The 22250-nt window shown below is 41.9% G+C and overlaps 1 protein-coding gene across 2 annotated transcripts in view; it reads right to left on the reverse strand.

The window, feature by feature from the left end:
• Window positions 1-1210: 1210 nt before the first annotated feature.
• iars1 (isoleucyl-tRNA synthetase 1) overlaps window positions 1211-22250 on the reverse strand; it is a 330949-nt gene continuing 309909 nt past the window's right edge. For both annotated transcript variants that reach the window (XM_072472632.1, XM_072472633.1), the window contains exons 32-34: window positions 21659-21805; window positions 8866-9018; window positions 1211-2966 (exon numbers count right to left, since the gene is read on the reverse strand). In XM_072472632.1, the coding sequence (XP_072328733.1) occupies window positions 2884-2966; window positions 8866-9018; window positions 21659-21805 (383 nt within the window). In that variant the 3' untranslated portion in view covers window positions 1211-2883. The remainder of the gene's footprint in view (window positions 2967-8865; window positions 9019-21658; window positions 21806-22250) is intronic.

Genomic DNA, 22250 nt, shown 5'->3' on the forward strand with positions numbered 1-22250 from the left:
CAGGAGAATGGGATGAGAAAAATATCAGCCAAGATTGAATGGCGGAGCAGTCACGATTGGCCGAGTGGCCTAATTCTGCTCCGATGTCTTATGGTCTTTCAAAAATGTCTCTTCTTGCACTGTCAAAATTGTACCACGTAGCATATCGATTATCTTCATTCTTTACACCAAAACGCATCACTCATTTTTTTGCATTGAATTTTGTCTGCTATGTGCCCATTTATTTCACCAGCCTGTAAACACCCTCTATTACTATATCTTCTAATATACTATTACCCTTTTGAAATCTATTACCATCTTCGTCAGTGTTTATTGCACCTCGAGGTTTCATGCCGCCTGCAAATTTCAAAGTGCAAGTCAGTAATATATATCCAAACCAATGGTGGTCCTAATAAAGCTTGGGGAAATCTGCAAAATACCTCGCTCCAGTTTGAAATACAGCGTTCACCACAAATTTGTTTTCTTAGCAAATTTCATATCCAAACAGCAACTGCCATTTTTATCCCATGGGCTTCAATTTTGCTAATCAGCCTAATATGAGGTACTTTATCGAACACTTTTTCAAAGACTATATACGAGTTAACTGCACTGCTTTCACCGACTCTTTGTGTTGCCTCATCAAAAACTCAGTCTAGGCAGTCAAATCTGCTTTATCCTTAACAAACCCCACTGGTTCTCCTTTATTAGTCCATGCTTATCTACTAAGCGGCTGTTAATTTTTTTCTGTTTTTTTTTCTAGATACTTCCCCACCGTTAACATTAAAATGGCTGACTTGTAATTAATTGCATGTTTTCAGTTCTTTCTTCTTTTGAACAAGGGTGTAAAATTTGCAATCCTAGCTTTTTGGCATCAGCCCTGTTTCTAAGATGCTTTTAGTGATTGTGGCCAGCACCGTTGCATTTTCTGCTTCACTTCCCTCAACAATCTAGGATTTATCCCATCCAGATCCGGTGATTTGTCAATTTTAAGCGTTACCACCCTGCCTAGTACCTCCTATTTATTTTCATTTTGTCCAGTATCCTGTAAACCTCCCAGTTTATCATGATTCTGGAAAAGTCCTCTTTCTTGGTACACTTTTTAAAAAAGCTGCATCATGTTGTTTATAAATAGATTTTGCCCACACCCAACAACGTCCACAAAGCAATTTAGCTTCTGGTTACAAAAAGTCTTGATAAAGAGCCCATATTAAAAATAAAGTACACCATTACGGTTTTTGCAACATCACTTTATTTAAAGTTAATTTATCATGTATTGAGGAACCAACAACCTCAATCTGAATAATAGAACCTAATGTGAATCCAAATTCACTAGCATTCCCAATGGGTTGTGAAGAGTAACACCATTATTATTACAGAAGCAACAGGAAGGTTGAACAGTTTTTAAAAATACAATTCTTAGGCACATGTATAACATTATAACGAAACAAACAAAGCCTTCCAAAATGTAGTTCAGCAGCTGAAAGTTATCCCAACCTTTTTTGTCCATTTGTGAGGCAATGCATTGCATAGTTTCATGATTAAAGACAAGACGCTTTCTCCAAATGCTCTTCGGAAATAGCTGAAGTGCAATTACAAGCCACAGCTTCATTCCTACAATACCATTTTGAAAGCGTCAGGGTGAAAAGTTACCACAGGTATGATCTCAAAATTCATGGGATAAAGGATGCAGAGTGGAGTTAATACAATACAAATCTAAATAGAGAGTCTGACCAAATAATGCAAAAGGGGCACAGTGCAAATGTATATCAAAGCGACTTATTCGACAATTATATTGGATAACTGTCCAACACATTTGCTGTTCACACCATGTTTAAGGTTAATTGCATTTTCAAACTGACAATGCTGTGGAGGCCTGCTTAATATTCCATTTGTAAAGTTACACATTGATCTGCATGCAACTGTTGTAGCCAAGAAGTATTCTTCAATAGATGAACCATGTTATTTTTGGGCCATAAAAATACTGTGAACAATCGATAGGCTAATCTTTTCTTTAAAAGGTGTCACAAAATTATCCAGTGGCACCACTTAAAAAAAAAAACTGCTATCTCAGTTGAACTGTTAGCTCTGCCAGGAAGAAAGGCAAAAATAATACCATTACCAGACTGTGTTGTGGGAGAAAAACCCAAACAAAAGAATTGCTGTTTAAATATGAAGTATCTGAAGCAATTTTCTGTTTCAGATGCCATAGAAATGTAAGTTGCTATTGTAAATTCTTATGAATAAATGTATTTTCTGTTCCCCCTTAATTTTGTGGCATTACCAGCAGAGACAGTGGGGATTGTAGAAAAGATGAATAAGATTGTCTGAACTTTGCTTCTTCAGAGTTTGCTCCTTCCTGTTCTAGATGTACGTTTTATCTATCTCACTGTATATTGTTATGTTAGTGATTGTGTCATACTCTCCATTTCATTCTTTGTGACTCATGGAAGCACCTGCAAAAGAGGGTACCTTCCAGATCTCTACCAATGTTATTTCTGATAGTGAGAAAGAATATTAATCAACAGCCCAGAAATGAATTTCCCTCCCTCTATGGGGAAGTGTGTGATCTCTGCCCAGCACTTCAGTATAACAGCATGGAGGAGATCAGAATCTCAGAAGAATTAACAAATGAGTCTACTCTTAGCACCTCTGCCCACCCACCTGTACACCGCACACCACCGTCTTTTATATCCAACCGTAATTACCTTGACCCAAGCTTAGAAGGAAAATTAATGCAATCTACGCAAGACATCAACCAAAATGTAATTTTATGAAATAGCATTCAAACTTCTTCAGTAGGTTGTGATACGACAAGTGTATCAAACATTAAAACATTTTTGAAATCAAATCCAGGAACATGGTCATAATGCAGCATTCATAAAATGGAAAATATCTGTCCGGATCTTAGGATTCAGCTGTTGGCGGCAAAACATGAATGTAAATGGTCTTCATGTTCAACATTTTCATTGGTGAGTCAGTTGTAATTTCTGAAAAAATATAGACATTATTAGAAACACTCTCGAAGGTAAAAATTCCATGCTGTAAGTCACACTTATCCATGTTTTCTTTTAAATCACAAGAATAGCTTACAATTGATGATTATAGAAATAATTCGACAGCTGAACTAAAATTAGAGAGAATGTAAATAAAGCTCAAAGCCTGAGAATAAGTTCCAAAGAACCTTCCCAAATATTAGGTTAATTGCATTGCCCAATCCAAAATGGAATGCCTGTAAAATCTGAAACAGGGTAACATTATTTCAAAGTCCAAACACCCAAATTTCATGGTAATGTCTGGTAAATTAATTCCATCCAGCGGACTGCAGTGAAATATGTGGTTTGATTTACATAAATAACAAAGCACGTTTGTAGTTTCCTTGTTAATGTGCTTATATTATTTGCCACGGAGGAGCATAGGCACAAGAAAATTGGAACTACACAACTGTCTCCCGTTGCAAGTAAAGAGTTACCACCCTCTTTCCTCCTCCCCCCCCCCCCCCCCCAATTATAAACATTCAATATCAATTCAAGTATTATTGCAATCCTTGCAAGTCATTTTTAAAATAAATTTTGATCTGATAATTGTAACCAGAAATCTGGATAAGAGGACGCTTCAAAATATGAAAAAACATTGATAAGAATATATGCAGATTGGAAGCTTTACATTGGTTGGCATATTAATAGCCGTGCTAACTTCAATCTCCAAAAAGTTTTAGGTTCCAAGACTTTGAAAAAAAATGTGTCCTATCATTTGTAGTTCTTCAATTTTTTTTTCAGAAGAGCTAAGCCAGGAATTAAATTTGCATATGTTTGGCTTATCAAAATTTGGGCATTATTGTATTTTAAAAGGGAGTGAAGCATACGGCATGTCATTTTTCATTCACTCCCTATTTTGCAAAGTAACTTTGAAATAAGGCTTCACTAAAAAGACGATATGATACATCACTACCCTGTTGAATATTGCCGCTGCTCATTCTCACTCTATTGTGTCTTCACTGTTCAATTTATATTAAAATGGGCGGCATGGTGGCACAGTGGTTAGCACAATTGCTTCACATCTCCAGGGTCCCAGGTTCGATTCCCGGCTTGGGTCACTGTCTGTGCGGAGTCTGCATGTTCTCGCCGTGTGTGTGTGGGTTTCCTCCCACAGTCCAAAGATGTGCAGGTTAGGTAAGGGCCATGCTAAATTGCCCTTAAGTGTCCAAAATTGCCATTAGTGTTGGGTGAGGTTACTGGGTTATGGGGATAGGGTGGAGGTGTGGGCTTGAGTAGGGTGCTCTTTCAAAGAGCCAGTGCAGACTCAATGGGCCGAATGGCCTCCTTCGGCAGTGTAAATTCTATGGTTCTATGAATCCAATAAATAATATCTTTTTGTACCAATTTCTATTTCTTCTCTAAATTGTGTCGATCCTCAAGAGTATCCTACAATAGACTATGACCCATTTTAAAGTTTAAAAAAAGGCTACACAGATACAGCAGCCCATTTTACTGGCCTACCTACACTGCAGTTGAAAATTTATCTGCACAACACAGGTCAAAGATTAATTCAGATTGAGTACAAGCTGCCCAAATGGAATTGTACCAGAAATAAAATTCAAATCTTTTCACTTTAAAGCTACAGTCGTGTGTTTGTAGCACTCTGATATTCATAGAAATTTAAATAAAGCATGAAGAAATATCATTCAAGATAATCTGTGCATTTAATTTTTTTGACATCACCGAGGCACTGTCGGAAATAAGAACGGACTTTATTTCTCCACTTTCTGATGGTGGTACTTCAAATTTGGGATACTGCCAGTGCTAAACCCTAAAGTATTAACAGATTTATTAACTGAGATTATGCACAAAAAAACATCATGCTTGCAGAGTGAGGGAAGTTAAAATGTTGAACAGCCATAATAAGAAGATGCTAATCTAAAGACTGTGGAAGCTTAACCAAGGTAGTTATGGAGTTGTAAGCTGAAATGAACACTTTCATGGAATTGCTGGTACACAGGAGAAAATAAATTTCCATTCTGCAGTTATATCACCTCTTAACTGTCCACGTTAGCACAGAAAACATTGCAGAGTTTACACCTTTCTACAAACATCAGTGGACCAAAAGTTATTCCCAGAGTGCAAATCAGAACAACATCACTGCCAGCACAGTAACTAACAAGGCATTGTACCACAAACAGAAATGGGCTTCTTGTAGCACTTGAAATTATATAATAGATGTGAATCAGTAAATATTTCAGTTGATATGACATCTTGTTTAAATTATATTATTGCATTATAACAACATATCAAAATAATTACAACTTACATTGAACTCATTTAAAGAATGACATGCAATAATTTAACACAGGTCTCCATTATTTAGGAAACATTAAGAGTGATGGCACTCCAGATTCTTTCTTCTCTACAGGCTTCTAAATAATGTTTCAGCATATGTTGTACATGAGTATGTTTTGGGCTTTTTTGTTCACCAGCATTCCATTCTATTATTTTAATCGCTGGAAGTATTAACATAATTTGGCCAGTGATCCACACCAGCAAAATTGCAGTTTTTGGAAGTATTACTTCTTCACACCAAATGGGAAATTGTAGTCCAGAAACATCTCTAATCATCAGTGTACAACTAAATATGATCACTTGGCTTACATTTTAAACATATATAAAAGTTTGCATCACATTATTTTCACCCATACTCCACATAGGAACCAAAGGATTAGTTAAATGTCTGTTGTAAACCACTGCTGAGGTTTTAAAACTGAATTCCACATCAAAAAATTAAAAATTCTGCATTGTGCCACAGCATCAGAAAATATTAATTATTGTGGACACAGAATTATTTAAGAAAATACATTTTTAAATGACTTCGAAAAATGATTGCAACTAAGTTTAAAAAAAAATAAATTTAGAGTACCCAATTCTTTTTTTCCAATTAAGGGGCAATTTAGCGTGGCCAATCCACCTACCCAGCTCATCTTTGGGTTGTGGGGGCGAAACCCACGCAGGCGCGGGGAGAATGTGCAAACTCCACACGCACAGTGACCCAGAGCCGGGTACGAACCTGGGACCTCGGCGCCGTGAGGCAGCAGCGCTAACCACTGTGGCACCGTGCTGCCCTATCGCAACTAAGTTGAGCAGTATTTGGACAAAGTGCAGATGCCACAAGTTTCTGTACTTTGGCTTATATAAATAGGCTGACTTAAATCTAATATTCTTTTAGTTAAAAACGCATGGACAGTAGTTGCAAACAAATATTACAGCAAGTGTAAAAACACAGAATGGGAGCAGAGACTTTTTTTTGCTTATGAGGAAGCACAACCTTAATAATAATAATCTAATAATCTTTATTAGTGTCACAAGTAGATTTACAGTAACACTGCAATGAAGTTACTGTGAAAATATCCTAGTCGACATACTCTGGCACCTGTTCAGGTACACTGAAGGAAAGGTCAGAATATCCAATTCACCGAACAACACAACTATCAGGACTTGTGGGAGGAAACCATAGCACCTGGAGGAAACCACGCAGACACGGGGAGAACGTGCAGACTCTGCATAGACAGTGACCCAAGCCAGGAATCCCTGGCACTGTGAAGCAACAGTGCTAACCACTATGCTACTGTGCCACCCACTTTACGTAATTAATAAAAATTAGTCTTCTTCAAAGCATTTAAGAACTGAACCAAAGGAGAAATGAACAGATTCTGGTTTCTAAATAATTGTGGAAGAACATTTTTCTATTGCCACACAGTTAGAAAAACCTGGCTGTCAAGTTCTCAGAGGTTATCATCAATACAATTGTAGGACAAGATACAGCACCAATATTGCTCTAGCTGGCATTATAATATGGATATAAACTTCCCAAGTTGCCCTTTTTCCATATAATTCCATCTGTCTCCTTCCGTGTCCCAGGTCAAGGTGACTGTTACACCTCCTAGAACCACCACAGTTAAGATCATTGCAGTCATGCACACCAACATCGAACTATTCTGCAGCACATCAGAATTATGCAGCAAAATGCTTCCCAGACCTATTTAGCAGCTTCCCTCTCTCCAATTGTGGAAAACTGGCTTGCCTCTGCTTGTTTCCTTCTCCTGATTTCATGGTTGACATTGGTAATTCACTAAAGGACTAGTAACCAAATTAAAACAAGTTTTAAAATCACCTTCATTAATCATAGGCAATATTTGTATGGAACACTGGTGCTGAGATACACATGCTCAAGTGACAAATGTTGCTTTTCTTGTTAGTAGAACATCTCAGCACAACATTGGGCTCAAATGCTGCACGGTTGATATATAAACGAAGGCACCACAAACCCAGTATGCAGATAACCCTAATCGTGAATCATAGAGCACAATTCTCCCAGCCCACCCATGGCGAGTGGGAGCGGAGAATCTAGCAGGAGCCAACAAGCTGGAAACCCACCGGCATTAAATCATGACACAATTCTCCCAATAGCAGGTTAACGGCAGGTCGGTCTTCCCACTGGCTGGTAGCGTGAACGCCATTTTCATCTTGTGAATGCTCATTAAAACAGCTGCCTGCTGGCATCCCATCAGGCCTTAAAATCTTGCTCCATGCCAGCGTGAAGTTACACTAGTCTAAAATCCAATTGCTAAAGAGTGGCGAGCACAAGGCGGTCCTCAGTTCGTGCAAAACTGCCGTGTGGCTGTGCTGCTCGTGATGTGGTGTTCACCATTCAACTGGGGAAGATCAGTTCCTGCCCATCTCCATGCTGAGCTGGTCTTCATGGACAGCAAGTGCTGTTAGACGTATGGACCGTCCCATGCTACCATGTGGGCTGGGAAGAACATGGATCTCCTTCCCCCCTGGGTGCCAGATACCAGTATCTATCTGGACAGGTCAGTGTTACGGACTCATGCAGCCACCACAATAATGATCTGAAGGTCGGGAGGTGGTGGCAGGGGCTCACGACGGCTGGCAGAGAGACAAAAATGTGGATGACCAATAAAAGGCAGAGGGGAAGACCGAGGGGAGGGATGCCTGACCCTGACAAGGCTGCATGAAAAGTTCATGAACAAGGGGGTCAAAGGGATATCACATCATTTACTGGAAGGGTGTGCACAAAGACGGTGGGTCGAGATCCAAGAAGGGAATGGGCACCTCACAGGTGACGGGCTCGTGGGGAAGGTATTGATTCAAAGAAAATACTTTTCCTTGAGGCTGTGCACCTTTTCCCTCTAACTTGGAGGGTAACTCGCTTGTGCATAATTAATGAGGTTCCAAGCACAGAATCTGGCATGGTTGCCCCGTCATTCTGGCCAGCAGGAAAGGTGCCGTTGGAGCTGCCCGCCACCATACTTATTTTCAAAAAGTGACGTTTCCACTGATAGTGGCTGAAAACAGCTTACCGCAGTAAGCAACTGGCAGAGGCAAGGATGTGTTGTGCACATGAACTAGGATATATCAACAGACTTAATGTACTCAAATTAAGTCTTCCTGTACTCAAAGCTTCACAAAAATACAAATGGCCCTGGTTGGGGAGGGAGACAAAGGTATATGTGCAACTAATACTGGGTGTAGATTAGAAAGGAAAACTTTATCTGTGGATATTACAGTTAGGAACATATGAATTAGGAGCGGAATTAGGCAATTCAGCCCTTCGAGCCTGCTCCACCATTCAACCAGGTCATGACTGATCTCTTCCCGATCTCAAATCCATCTCCCTACCTGTTCCCCATATCTCTTTTACCATTTTTTAAAATCAGAAATATATCTATCTCCTTTTTGAAACCCAGTTGAAGTTCTATTTATGCTAAAGCCAACTGTTCCAACCTACAGATCACTATACTCCTGGTGTACTGTACTCTCAAAATGCAGTTGCTCCCCACCTCTCCGAGTCAGTGCTTACATCATCAAAAAGACGTACCTTTTGCTTTGGTATCATTTAGGCACAATTTTAGTTTCTTGCTTCTGAGGCCAAATATTTTGGCTGTCTCGTGAAGGAGGTCCGGGTAAGTCAGCCCATTCTGGCCAACTGGGTTTTCCAGCAAAAGAGCTCCAACTGTTCCTTTGAGGCATTCTGTAATAGGATAACAGAGCATGTAAGCAAAGTGCTGATGAAAATTAGCAATTTCAGTCCCTGACTCATTTTGTTGTTCCTAAATGATCATTCATATGTCTCTTAGACACACTGGCAAGAAACAATCATAAAGCCAACACACAGATCATTAAGACTGCATTTATGCTGTCACTCCCGGATTTGGATTTTTAGGTCAGGCAATCCAACCCTCCATCATGAAAATGAAATGAATGAAAATCGCTTGTCACGAGTAGGCTTCAATGAAGTTACTGTGAAAAGCCCCTAGTCGCCACATTCCGGCTGGTACGGGAATTGAACCGTGCTGCTGGCCTGCCTTGGTCTGCTTTAAAAGCCAGCGATTTAGCCCAGTGAGCTAAACCAGCCCCTACTAGTCTTGGACTGGTATGCAGGTTGGAGCACAAAGGAATTTGGTTTTCTCATAAAGAGAAATAGAAATTCTGATCCTATATATTAACAATGTACTTTGAAAATCATAGTATGATTAGACTACGTTAACATGGTTTTGCAAAAGCAAAGTTGTGGTTAACAAATTTGTTAAGGGTTGTTTCAACGATAGGGCAGATAAAGGGGATTAAATAGATGTAGCATATTTGGATTTCCAAATGGCATTCAACAAAGTGCCATATAAAAGGTTAAAATGCAAAGTAATTAGCTTGCAAAGAAGTTGGCAGGCTATGATTAGCAGAATGCTGCAAGGGTCAGTGCTGGGGCCTCAGCTATTTACAATCTATATTAATGACTTGGATGGAGAGGCAGAGAGTAATGTATCTAAGTTTACTAACAATATAAAGGTCGGTGGAACGTAGGCTGCAAAGATGACACAAAGAGGCTGCAAAGATATAGAAACAGGTTAAATGAGTGGGCAATGAGGTGCCAGATGGAATACAATGTGCGGAAAAGGTGGCAGTAAGAACAGAACAACAGAATATTTTTTAAAGGCGTGAAACTTCTAAATGTTGATGTTCAGAGACTTGGGTCCACTCATACAAAGAAATTAGTTTTTTGGATCTGATTCAAACTAAAGAATAAATTTATAACGCATATAATACACGAGTCTTAATTTGCTTCAAGTTCAGTCTTGAGCAGAATTACTCCTTGTGCTTTATAATGCCTTAACGCTTGAAAAGAAATTAAATGGAATTGTTTTAAAAACAAGGAATTACTTGATCATATTGATGATCGATTATGACATCCCCATGATTTCCCACACACATTTCCCAATTTAAGTCAGGGCAGTGTACTGTAAACGTAACATTTTATCTTGAACAGAATTTGTTCTTTTGTTTTTAATCTTAATGATTAATAAATTGTAAAATATGGTATATTTAAATTAATGGTGAATTTCTTGGAATGTAACATTTTCCTACTATTCCTTCTTAATGGCAATTACCAAAACATCCTCTGATAAAGCTTTCACAGTTAAGTGGTCTGTGCTTCATTATAACTGTACTTAAGGGCATTACAGCAAGCAATGTTTGGAAAACTAGAGCCACAGTTATGGAAACCGCACACTGTAGTCAGTGTATAGTTCCACTCAGAGAAAACTGGGAAAACCTACATCATATTTACCTCAGAAAAACAGTACTTGATTTAACTGTCAAAATCTGCAACACTCTCCTTTCAACTTCATTCCTTTTGAAATGAAGATTGTAAACCATGGACAAAGAACAGTAATGTAGCATGCCATGGCCTATTTTGCAAGGGGGAATAGAGTATACAAGTAGGGAAGTCTTGATGCAATTGTACAGGGCATTGGTGAGATCGCATCTGGTGAGCTGCCTATAATTTGGGCCTTCTTACTTATGGAGGGATATACCTGCATCTGAAGCAGTTCAAGAGAAGATGCACTAGGCTGATTTCTGGGATGAAAGGGTAGGATTATGAGGAAAGGTTGAGACGGTTGGGCCAATAATCATTGGAGTTTAGAAGAATAGAGCTGATTTTATTGAAACATATAAAATTCTGTGGGGTCTTGGCAGGATAGATGCTGATAAGATGTTTCCCCTCGTGGGGAAATCTCAAACTAGTGGACACATTTCAAAAGACGGAGATGAGGAAGAATGTCTTCTCGCAAGAATTCCTTACCCCAGACAGCAGTGGGGCTGGGTTACTGAATAGATTTAAAGTTGAGTTGGAAACATTTTTGATCGACAAGGGATTTGAGAGTTATGGGCGACAGGCAGGAAAACTGAGTTAAGGTCGCTGTGAGATTAGCCATGCTCTTATTGAATGGCGGAGCAGGCAAGATGGGCTGAATGGCCTACTCCTGTTCCTATTTCTTATGATCTAATGACAGCGTTGGAAATGGTATTTTCATTCAAAACATTTAAATTATAGCAGTACACAGGATAATGGAAAGCTTGGCAGAGACTTCCAGGGGTTAATGTTGGGGGCCCCGGGATGATGGCTTGGCCCAGTTTAATGCTAAGGGACGTGGGATGGTGGTGTGGCCAGGGGTTAAAATTAAGGGGACATGTACCTGGAAAATGTATTTGTTACTGTGTGTTTCTTCCCAATTCCTAATATATGCATAGAGAGCTGGAAAATATTGGTTTAAGTTTGATTTGTGTTTGCACATATTTCACAGCAAAAAAGGGTGTCAACATTATGAGAATGATTGGCATTCCCCAATACACTTGGGCGGTCATTAGGGGTTCTGTGGCTTGAAAAGTTTGGGAAACCCTTATTACCAGCTATCAATTATTCCTATATATCTAACAAGAGAATGGAAAGCAACAGAACTCGCAAGTGGCAAAAGTTACAAAGGGCTGAATTTTCTGACTCTTCCCCAGCAGCGTGGCCAGCAAATAATGCAAAATCCCGTTGACTTCCCGGGACCGGTGTGGGGGTGAAAAATCCTGCCCAAAGTTACATTTCTTTATCACAATGGTGAAATCATGTATTCTATAGTGCACCATTGAGCATTTTTCCCCAAAATTTGTTGTGCAATTAATAAAACAAAATCTGCTACAAAACGAAACTTTATGAAATTAGACTGATTCTTCATTTGTGGATTTATCAGATATCCACATGGCTTGTAAAAGATGGAGCACAGGATTTTACTACAAATTGAGTACTAAAAATTGAACTCGTTTTTAAAAAATACTCAAATGTAATTTTTGATGAGAAACCTAACGGATGCTAATCTTATCTAGGATGTCAGAAGATCAACGAGAATTGGCCTTAGACCCAATCAGGCAAGGGTGGCACACTTGTTTGGTTAGCTAGTCGCCCATGAAGAAAAATGTTGTACGTGATGTTGGGTCAATATAGGATTGGACTGTATCTAAAAATTCATGAGAGAGTCACAAATCAAGAATAGCCTTCAGGGTGTAGTGCAAGATGATAGACAGAATTCTTGAACCTACTACAAGACAGCAAATTCAGTAAGGCAAATAAATTGGAGATATGGAAACACATTGGATCGATTGAGTGTGTCCTGATTTGTAATTAGAAGCGCTAGAGAATGGAAATCATAGTTACTTGCAAACTAGTGAAAATGGGGAACACCAAAGATTCTTTCCAGCAGTGGCAATACACCCTCAAAATCAAGTTCAGGGGGAAAATTATAAACCATCTTTTTGTTAAAAAGTTACCAAATGAGTATTTATATTGTAAACATATGCACTGAATAGTGCAGACTTATAACTCTGACTTAATCAATCGCCATCAGATGAAATATAGAGCATTAAAAAAAATAAAAGCAGCACTTTACTTTAGTACAGTTATGACAGAAAGATAACTGACCATTGATACCAATTGTACTTATTTACTGCTGCTCCATTTAAATAAAATATGTAAATTCTGAATGCTGCAAAAAAAAAAAATCCAACTTCTGAGTGACAGACCACTGAGTTTACAAATACAGTAATTTAATAAAGTACATTTTACATTCCATTCCATGGGTTCACATCCAATTAATTTTGTGTGCAACGGCAAATTTTAACTTCAATTAATATAATGCACATTAATGTTTGTGTCACACAATCAATCATTTTAAACGTGATGAAAAATATCATAAAGAATCATTTGCTGCAATATTTAAGTAAAACTTCAAATGACAAATCCTTTGGAAGAGTAAACCTACAGGAACAAATTGCAGAAAGGATTTACAAGAATGGTTCTGAGGATGCGGGACTTACGTTATGTGGATATATTGGAGAAACTGGGGTTGTTTTCCTTTCAAGAAAATGTAGTGAGGTGATTTGATAAAGGTGTTCAAAATCATGAGGGTCCTGACAAGAGCAGGAAAAGAGAAAAGAACCCATAGCGACATGAGGAAAAACCTGCAGTGGGTGGCCAGAACCTGGAATGCTCTACCAAGGAGACTGGCAGAGGCAGATTCAATTGCAGTCGGTAGAAGGAAATTAGACGCAGCCCAGTCCATCACACGAACCTGCCTCCCATCCATTGACTCTATCCACACCTCCTGCTGCCTGGGGAAAGCGGGCAGCATAATCAAAGACCCCTCCCACCCGGCTTACTCACTCTTCCAACTTCTTCTTCGGGAAGGAGATATAAAAGTCTGCGAACACGCACAAACAAATTCGAAAACAGCTTATTGCCCTTGTTACCAGACTCCTAAACGACTCTCTTATGGACTGACCTATTAATACTACACCCCTGTATACTTCACCCGATGCCAGTATTTGCATTATGGACCTGGTGTTGCCCTTTTATGTATTTTCTTTTCCTTTTATTTTATTTTCATGTACTAAATGATCTGTTTGAGCTGCTCGCAGAAAAATACTTTTCACTGTACCTTGGTACACATGACAATAAACAAATCCAATCCAATATGCACCCCAAATTTTTTTTTTAATTGCAGGGCAACAAGGAATAGTGATAGGTCGAATGGCCTTCTTCTGTGGTGTAACTATTCTATTAAATCATTTGGGGTGTTCACAAGTACTTGCACCAAAAGCACAAAAGAAAACTTAACAGATAATATCAGCCCAGAGCTGCTATTTAAATATTCCAATTCTAAGAAAAAGTCTTGAAATAAAAACAAAGTGCTGGAAAAACTCAGCAGGTCTGGTAGCATCTGTGGAGAGAGAAACAGAGGTAGGTCCACCATGACTATTCTTCAGAACCCGAGAGTCTGACATTGCCAATATTTAGGCATGTATAATAGAGAAACAATGTAAACTGAAACAGAGTAGATCCATGTCCCCACAAACTCAAAACTTTCTATTTGGCATTGCAGACTTCTAACTGAAGAACCTAGCTTTCTACAGCATGTCTCATTTTACAGCATTCCATGTGGACAATTTTTGCTTTTAAATTAGTTTTCATTTTTCTATTCTCTTCTTCAGGTTTCCCATATGACACACAGATCAGATGGAAGGTAAGGAATTGACTATGAAGTTTCCGCTAATAAATTCAGTCAAGATTACGTCCATTGAAACATCAGTGTTATCTGCAGAGGCTCAGTGAGCATCCCTAGGATCTATTTCGATTGCAACCCAGTTCTAAACTAAAGCTAACAGCACTCTCCAAATCCAAGAGACAATATCCTTTGATGACTGTAGACGTTTTGTCAAAGAAGTTGCCTCAAGAATAGAAAACAAGAAAAAAGTTCTCAGTTGAGAACTTTGTCACTAATAGAAAAATTGTATAGTGGCAACAATCTGATTCACATTTTAGAGTTCCATACAATCAAAGCTTTTTCAAATCAAGGCTACTTGTTGTACCTTGTTCAAAAGCAAAGTTTTAATGTTTTACACACAAAGTAGATCACACAAATTTATGGTACATCAAGTAGTATTTAAAATCCATCTTTGAATTATACATCATTTGAGTTACAGAATTTGAGTATAGCGATATGAATTATCCTCCTCCCACAAAAAATTGATGTGAAAGATTATTATTTTTTTTTTTTTTAAAAGAAATATTTTAATTCAAATTTTTACATATTTTCAACAAACCCCCCCTTACAGAAAAAAGAAAAACAAAGAACACATAAATAAACATCTTACAACTACATCACAAATTCTCCCAATATACAAACCCTCCATTAAGCGATAATAAACACAGTAGAAAACACAAAGTACACCCCCCCCGCCCTCCTCTGGGTTGCTGCTGCTGCTGACCACCTCCTAACGCCCCACTAGAAAGTCCAGGAACGGTTGCCACCGCCTGAAGAACCCTTGCACAGACCATATCAAGGCAAATTTTACCCTCTCCAACTTAATAAACCCTGCCATGTCGCTGATCCAGGCTTCCACGCTCGGGGGCCTCGCATCCTTCCACTGTAGCAGAATCTTCCGCCGGGCTACCAGGGACGCAAAGGCCAGAATACCGGCCTCTTTCGCCTCCTGCACTCCCGGCTCGTCCGATACCCCAAATAGTGCTAACCCCCAGCTCGGCTTAACCTGGGTGTTCACCACCTTAGACACCGTCCTCGCAATACCCCTCCAGCGCCGGGCACGCCCAGAACGTATGGGTATGATTTGCTGGGCTCCCTGAGCACCTCCCACACCTGTCTTCCACCCCAAAGAACCTGCTCAGCCTCGCCCCTGTCATATGCGCTCTGTGAAGAACCTTAAATTGTATCAGGCTAAGCCTGGCGCAAGAGGAGGAAGAATTAACCCTACCCAGGGCGTCTGCCCACGTACCCTCATCTATCTCCTCCCCAAGCTCCTCCTCCCATTTACCCTTTAGCTCCTCCACCGAGGTCTCCTCCTCCTCCTGCATCTCCTGGTAGATCGCCGAGACCCTGCCCTCTCCAACCCACACCCCCGAGAGCACCCTATCCTGGATCCTGAGTGCTGGAAGCAGCGGGAACTCCCTCACCTGCCGTCTTACAAACGCCCTTACCTGCATGTACCTGAACGCATTTCCGGGCGGGGAAGCCCGAATTTTTGCTCCAGCGCCCCAAGGCTCGCAAACGTCCCATCTAAAAACAGGTCCCCCATCCTTTTAATTCCTGCCCTGTGCCAGCTCAGGAACCCTCCATCCATTCTCCCCGGGACTAAACGATGGTTCTCCCAGACCGGGGCCTAAACCGAAGCCTCTACCTCACCCCTGTGGCGCCTCCACTGCCCCCAAATTTTCAAAGTTGCTGCCACCACCGGACTCGTGGTGTACCTAGTCGGCGGGAGCGGCAGCGGTGCTGTCACCAGCGCTCCCAGACTCGTGCCCCACACAGGACGCCATCTCCAGCCTCTTCCACGCCGCCCCCTCCCCCTCCATTATCCACTTGCGTATCATCGCCACATTGGCAGCCCAGTAATACTCACACAGATTAGGTAACGCTAACCCTCCTCTGTCCCTACTCCGCTCCAGAAACACCCTTCTCACCCTCGGAGTCTTTTTCGCCCACACGAATCCCATGATGCTCCTACTGACCCGCTTAAAAAAGGCCTTAGGGATGAGGATGGGGAGGCACTGGAATATAAAAAGGAACCTTGGGAGCACCGCCATCTTCACCACTGCACCCTACCCGCCAAGGAGAGTGCCAGCATATCCCACCTTTTAAACTCCTCCTCCATCTGCTCCGCCAGCCTCGTCAAGTTGTGCTTGTGTAGGGCCACCCAGCTCCCGGCCACCTGGATCCCCAGGTACCGAAAACTCCTTTCTGCCCTCTTCAGTAAAAGCTCGTATATCCCCCTTCCCTGGTCCCCTGGGTGCACCACGAAGAGCTCACTCTTCTCCACGTTGAGCTTATACCCGGAAAAGTCCCCAAACACCCTGAGGATCCTCATCACCTCTGGCATCCTCCCCACTGGGTCCGCCACATTCAGTAACATTCAGTATCGGCATACAACGAAACCCGGCGCCCCCCCCCCCAGACCAGCCCCCCCAGTTCCTGGACTCCCTTAGAGCCATAGCCAAAGGTATTCAGCTGCCTTCCCTTAACAAAACCCGTCTGGTCCTCGTGAATCACCTTGATGTGAAAGAATAGCCCTTCATTAGAAACTGCACCTATATCCAGAACTCAATTAGGGACTCCACCACATCAGTTTCACACGTTTGCCTCCAAATGCACTCAGTTATCTTTTTAACCTACTTATTTTTCCTAAAAACTATAAATAAATTAATCTCATGCTAAGCTTTACTGAGCATCAATGGATTATTCCTAAAGTCTGCACTTCAGCTTCCAAAAAATGCATAATGTTTCACATGGCAGATACCAGGGGCGAGATTCTCCGACTCCCCGCTGGGTCGGAGAATCGCCGGGGGCTGGTGTGAATCCCGCCCCCGCCGGTTGCCGAAGTCTCTGGCACCGGATATTCGGCCGGGGGGGGGGGGGGGGGGGGGGGTGGAATCGTGGCGCGCCGGTTGGCGGGCCCCCCCGCTCGATTCTCCGGCCCGAATGGGCCGAAGTCCCGCCGCTAAAATGCCTGTCCCGCCGGCGTAAATTAAACCACCTACCTTACCGGCGGGACAAGGTGGCGCGGGCGGGCTCCGGGGTCCTGGGGGGGGCGGGGGGGCGCGGGGCGATCTGGCCCCGGGGGGTGCCCCCACGGTGGCCTGGCCCACGATCGGGGCCCACCGATCCGCGGGCGGGTCTGTGCCGTGGGGGCACTCTTTCCCTTCCGCCTCCGCCACGGTCTCCACCGGCCGCCCGGAGATGTCATTTCCGCGCCAGCTGGCAGGGCACCAAAGGCCTTTTCCGTCAGCTGGCGGGGCGGAAATTCGTCCGGCGCCGACCTAGCCCCTCAAGGTTGGGGCTCGGCCCCCAAAGATGCGGAGGATTCCGCACCTTTGGGGCGGCGCGATGCCCATCTGATTTGCGCCGTTTTGGGCGCCAGTCGGCGGACATCGCGCCGTTTCCGGAGAATTTCGCCTCATGTGTACACTCAATGATAGCAGCCGTGTAAATTATTTGTCCTAGCAACATCGACCAATTACAGTTTTCCATCTTTGCAATAATTCTTGGTGTTGAAAGAATTAAATGCAAAATAACGGCCGCGACTTCTGGTCTCACCATCAAATTAAAACATCTTCCCTATGCCTATTTCACCAAATCCTTTCATAATCTAGAAAATTTTCCATCAGGTCACACCCAGTTTCCCCTTTCCCACAGAGAAAAGGCCCAACCTGTTCAATCTTTCCTGATGGGTCTAGTTTCTCAGTTCTGGTATTATTCTAGTAAATCTTTATTGTACCTTCTTCAGTTCCCTCTGTATCCCTTTTACAGTCGAGAACAGACTGTCCACATTTTTCCAAGGTTCTATATAATTAACTTAATTTCTCTGCTTTTCAGTTCGACCCCTCTAGAAACAAGCTCCAGTGCTTTGTTCAATGACCTTTTAAATCTATGTTGTTACTTTTAGTGACCCTTCTGTTTCTGTATCACACATAGACACTTGATTTTCAACAAGTATGTGGATTCCTTATTCTCTTTATACAAAAACGTACTTTGCACTCATATATTCTGAAGTTTGTTTGCCTATTCTTCAAGTTTATAAATGTCTTCCTGCAGTTTCTCACAGTCCTCCTCTATATTAAATACACTTCCCAATTTGGTGCCATCTGCAAATTTGAAATTGTACTTCTGATTCTCAAGTCCAAATCATTTATGTAAATAGTGAATCACACTGGTCCCAGCCCCCATCCTTGTTTAACACCACTCTCCACAATTTGCCAATCTACAAAATACCTTTAACCCTGACACTCGGTTTTCTCTGCCATAGTCAGCTCCCTAGCTATTCTGGTTCGAGTCCCCTGTCTTCACATGATCTGACTTTAATGGAGGATGGGAGATGGAAAAGCTATTGAATGCAGCAGACTACTGAAATAATCAAATCTTGAGGTAACAAAGACACAGATGAGGGTTCAGCAACAGATGAGATGAGGCAAAGAGCCAAGTACTTGGGGAATGCAGAATAGAATGAGAGATGTGCAAATATAAGACTAGGATGGTGCTGAAGCCTAGGACATGAATGTTGGGTGGGAATCATTGTTAAATATTTAATACACATAAAATGCAAACTGGCAGGAATTCATCTGTCACATCTGTATATATACAAATCTCTGTATAGAACTTCAACTCTATTTCTAATCATGAATTTTCAGATAGAGTGTCAAATAATAAATGGCAAGATAGAGAACAGATGAATAGAAACCGAGGGAAAACTGAGAAAATCAACAATGAAGAATTAGGGAAAAAGCCAAGAGCAGTCAACAAAATCTTACAAAAGAAATTCGAAGAAATGAAATAATTTAAAATATCTTCTGAAAATTCATTTTGGTTCCTCCACTCAATTAATGACATACCATGGCCTGAATTCCTTACCTCCCACCCCCAGTAACGGAGTTACCGATCAGGCAGAGGGTCCAGCCTGTGAAGAAAATTGTTTCAGCCCCGTGCCAGCCAACCGGGCTGGGCACCATATTGTTTGGGCCCACGTGATTCTCTGGTCCTCTGAACCAGGAATCACGTGGGCAAGAATCACTACTGGTCTTGATAAGCGTGGCCCCGACGCGGTGGACCTCACGGTGGGCCAATGGGGTTACTCTCTAAGGGAGTTGCCCCCAAAGTCCCACGAGTGCCACCCTCCCCCCACCCACAATGCAAGACCTGCCCACCCTACCCACACCAGACACTCCATAAATAAAGACCCCGGACACCCCCTAAATAAAGAGCCAGTCAAGACCCCCTAAAATAAAGAGACCCCAGTCAGGAAGCCCCCCCAGAAGAGATGCCCCTGTCAGGAAGCCCCCCAGAAGAGATACCCCTGTCAGGAAGCTCCCCCCAGAAGACCGACCCCTGTCAGGAAGCTGCCCCAGAAGAGAGACCCCCTGATTGGAAGTTATACAGTAGACCAGACAGAGGCAGTGAAAAAAATCAATGCTTTATCACTCACTTGGGCTGTACATCTGCTGGTTCAGGCAGAGGAAGCAGCATCTATCAATTCCTGGAAAGAGAAAACCAGTCAGCTGGGTTTAAACCCCCTCGGGTCTTTTATCTGCAAGTCATTCATTCATTTCTCTTTGATATTGATCTTACTAGGCTGTGATTGACAGCTTCGGCACACTCCACTGTGGGCAGTGTTCCATTCATTTTTCTTTGATTGACAGCTACTGGAGAATTTCAAACAGAGTTAAAATGCTGCCAGTTTCTAGCTGCCCACTTCAAAATCACTCAACTGTGAAGGGAGGTGATTGGAAAGCCCTTAATTTTGTTTGAAGTGGTCCATGATCTGTCAATCAAATCTTGATATTTGTAAACATTGTGGTAAACTACTGCAGAGTTACTCAATTGCGAAGGAAGATGAATGGAACAATGCTGACAGCTGGGGTGTGTGGAAACTGTCAATCACAGCCAAGTAAAATCAATATCAAAGAGAAATAAATGAAGACTTATAGATCAAAGATCTGAGGGGTTTTACTGACTGGTTTTCTCTTTTCAGGGGTTGACAGATGCTGCTTCCTCCGTCTAATCCAGCAGTTGAGTGTTAAAGCAGTATTTTTTTTTTACTGCCTCTGAGGGGCTTCCTGACAGTCTTTTTTGGAGGGGGGGGGGGTGGGGGGGGGGGGGGGTTGTGGAGGGGTCTCCATATTTAGGGAGTTGTCTGGGGATGTCTCTTTATTTAAGGGGTTTCTGTGGGGGGGGGGGGCAGGTTCGGTCACCCTTGTACTGGGGTGGTGGGGCCCAGAGGTTCCCTGGGTTGGGGGCTGAATTGCGCTTGTGGGGTTGGGGGCGAACCAGCCGTGGGACCTCACTATTGGTCTGTGGGCTCAAAATAGCAGGCCAATAGCAGGATTCTCGTGCAATCTTTGCCATACATGAATTTGCGTGGCAAAGGATTGGGAATCGCTTCCTGATTTGCGCTCAGGTGGAACGCAGTTCCGGTAGGAGAACACAGTCTCCCAAACGGAGAATTTAGCCCCATATATACCCGTGTAAAAGTTGAGGTTTTGAGATCAAATTTGTAAGCACAAGTAGGTTAGTCGACGTGTACACAAATAATATTTTTGACGAGTTCAAATTACTCAGCGTTATTGCACTTTAACCTATATAAGCATTTAGCTTTGGGACTTTTGCTTGAAAGTCACTTCGTGCCAGGGCTGTTGGAGTGTGCGTGACGCAATCTAAGACATTTTGGTGCGGCTTCTCCTGCTCTGTGATATTCCCATTCACCAACACACTCTTTCACTGCCTCCCTGCCCAACTCTTACTCGCACCCGCTTCCTTGTCTGAATGTCCCACTTACGCCTCCTTTTGCTTGCTATCTCCTTCTCACCGTCCCTATTCTGAGCCCGCACTTAAAAGCAAAGATTTGGAAGAGGAAGCAGCGAGTGGGTAACTTGGGCAAGGAAGCAGCAACTGGGAGCCAGGCAGGGAAGCAGCGAGCGAGAGAGACTTAGCCTGCACTGGTGGTGAGCAGATGGTAAGTAGAAAAGAGTTAGGATTTGTTGGCGAAAAGTCCAAGATTAACTTTTACACAAAGTCGAGCATCATTCGAGTATAGACAGTACAACTGAAAATAAATTTTACAACATAAGACAGATAAACACAAAATTTACAAAAGGTTTAATCCATCAAAACTAACACTTAACTTGCAGCTGTAAAACCCTATGCTGTACTGAGTAAATTCTCATTACATTTGAAGTGAAATATTTAGAACAATTTGAAATAAATCAATTGTGTTGCACTCTCTAGGCATACCTTGAGGCATGGCATTCACCAGCTGTAAATTAACGTATTGGCAGAGCATGGTATCAGTCTTCATAACTGCTTCTGCTGGTGCAACCCCAGATGTCACGTACAGAGTCTTTCCATTCAGACTCATCAGGTCAGTCCCATTTGTCAGCTCTGGAAGAAACAAACAGTCAGTCACCCAGGATGCACTTACACTAGTCTTCATTTCAAAAATGGCAGCTTTTCTTTTTGATCCTGCAGCTCGCACCAATGCAACTGATCGGTGACATTTCAGCATTTAGTTAAAGGGAAAACTTAGCATTTGAGGTCCGAATTGTAAACAATTTAAGAAACACACAGTATTTGGGAAAATTGGAATTAAAGAATTACTTTCCAGTAGACTGTCCATGAATGTTTAACATCCACAAACAAAAGCTATCCTGAACTATGAAAAATATTGCCGCATATTATTTCCAATCATGTCAATTACTCATGTAATATCTATATTGCAAACTGAAGCTATAACATATTGCAGATTTATTTTTAAAAGCAGAAACCGGTGACATTAAATCTAGAGGAATAAAGTTGGGGAACAAAACAAAATGAATGAAAAACACAT

The sequence above is a fragment of the Scyliorhinus torazame genome, chromosome 13 (assembly GCF_047496885.1).
Source record: "Scyliorhinus torazame isolate Kashiwa2021f chromosome 13, sScyTor2.1, whole genome shotgun sequence".
NCBI classification, from domain to species: Eukaryota; Metazoa; Chordata; class Chondrichthyes; order Carcharhiniformes; family Scyliorhinidae; genus Scyliorhinus; species Scyliorhinus torazame.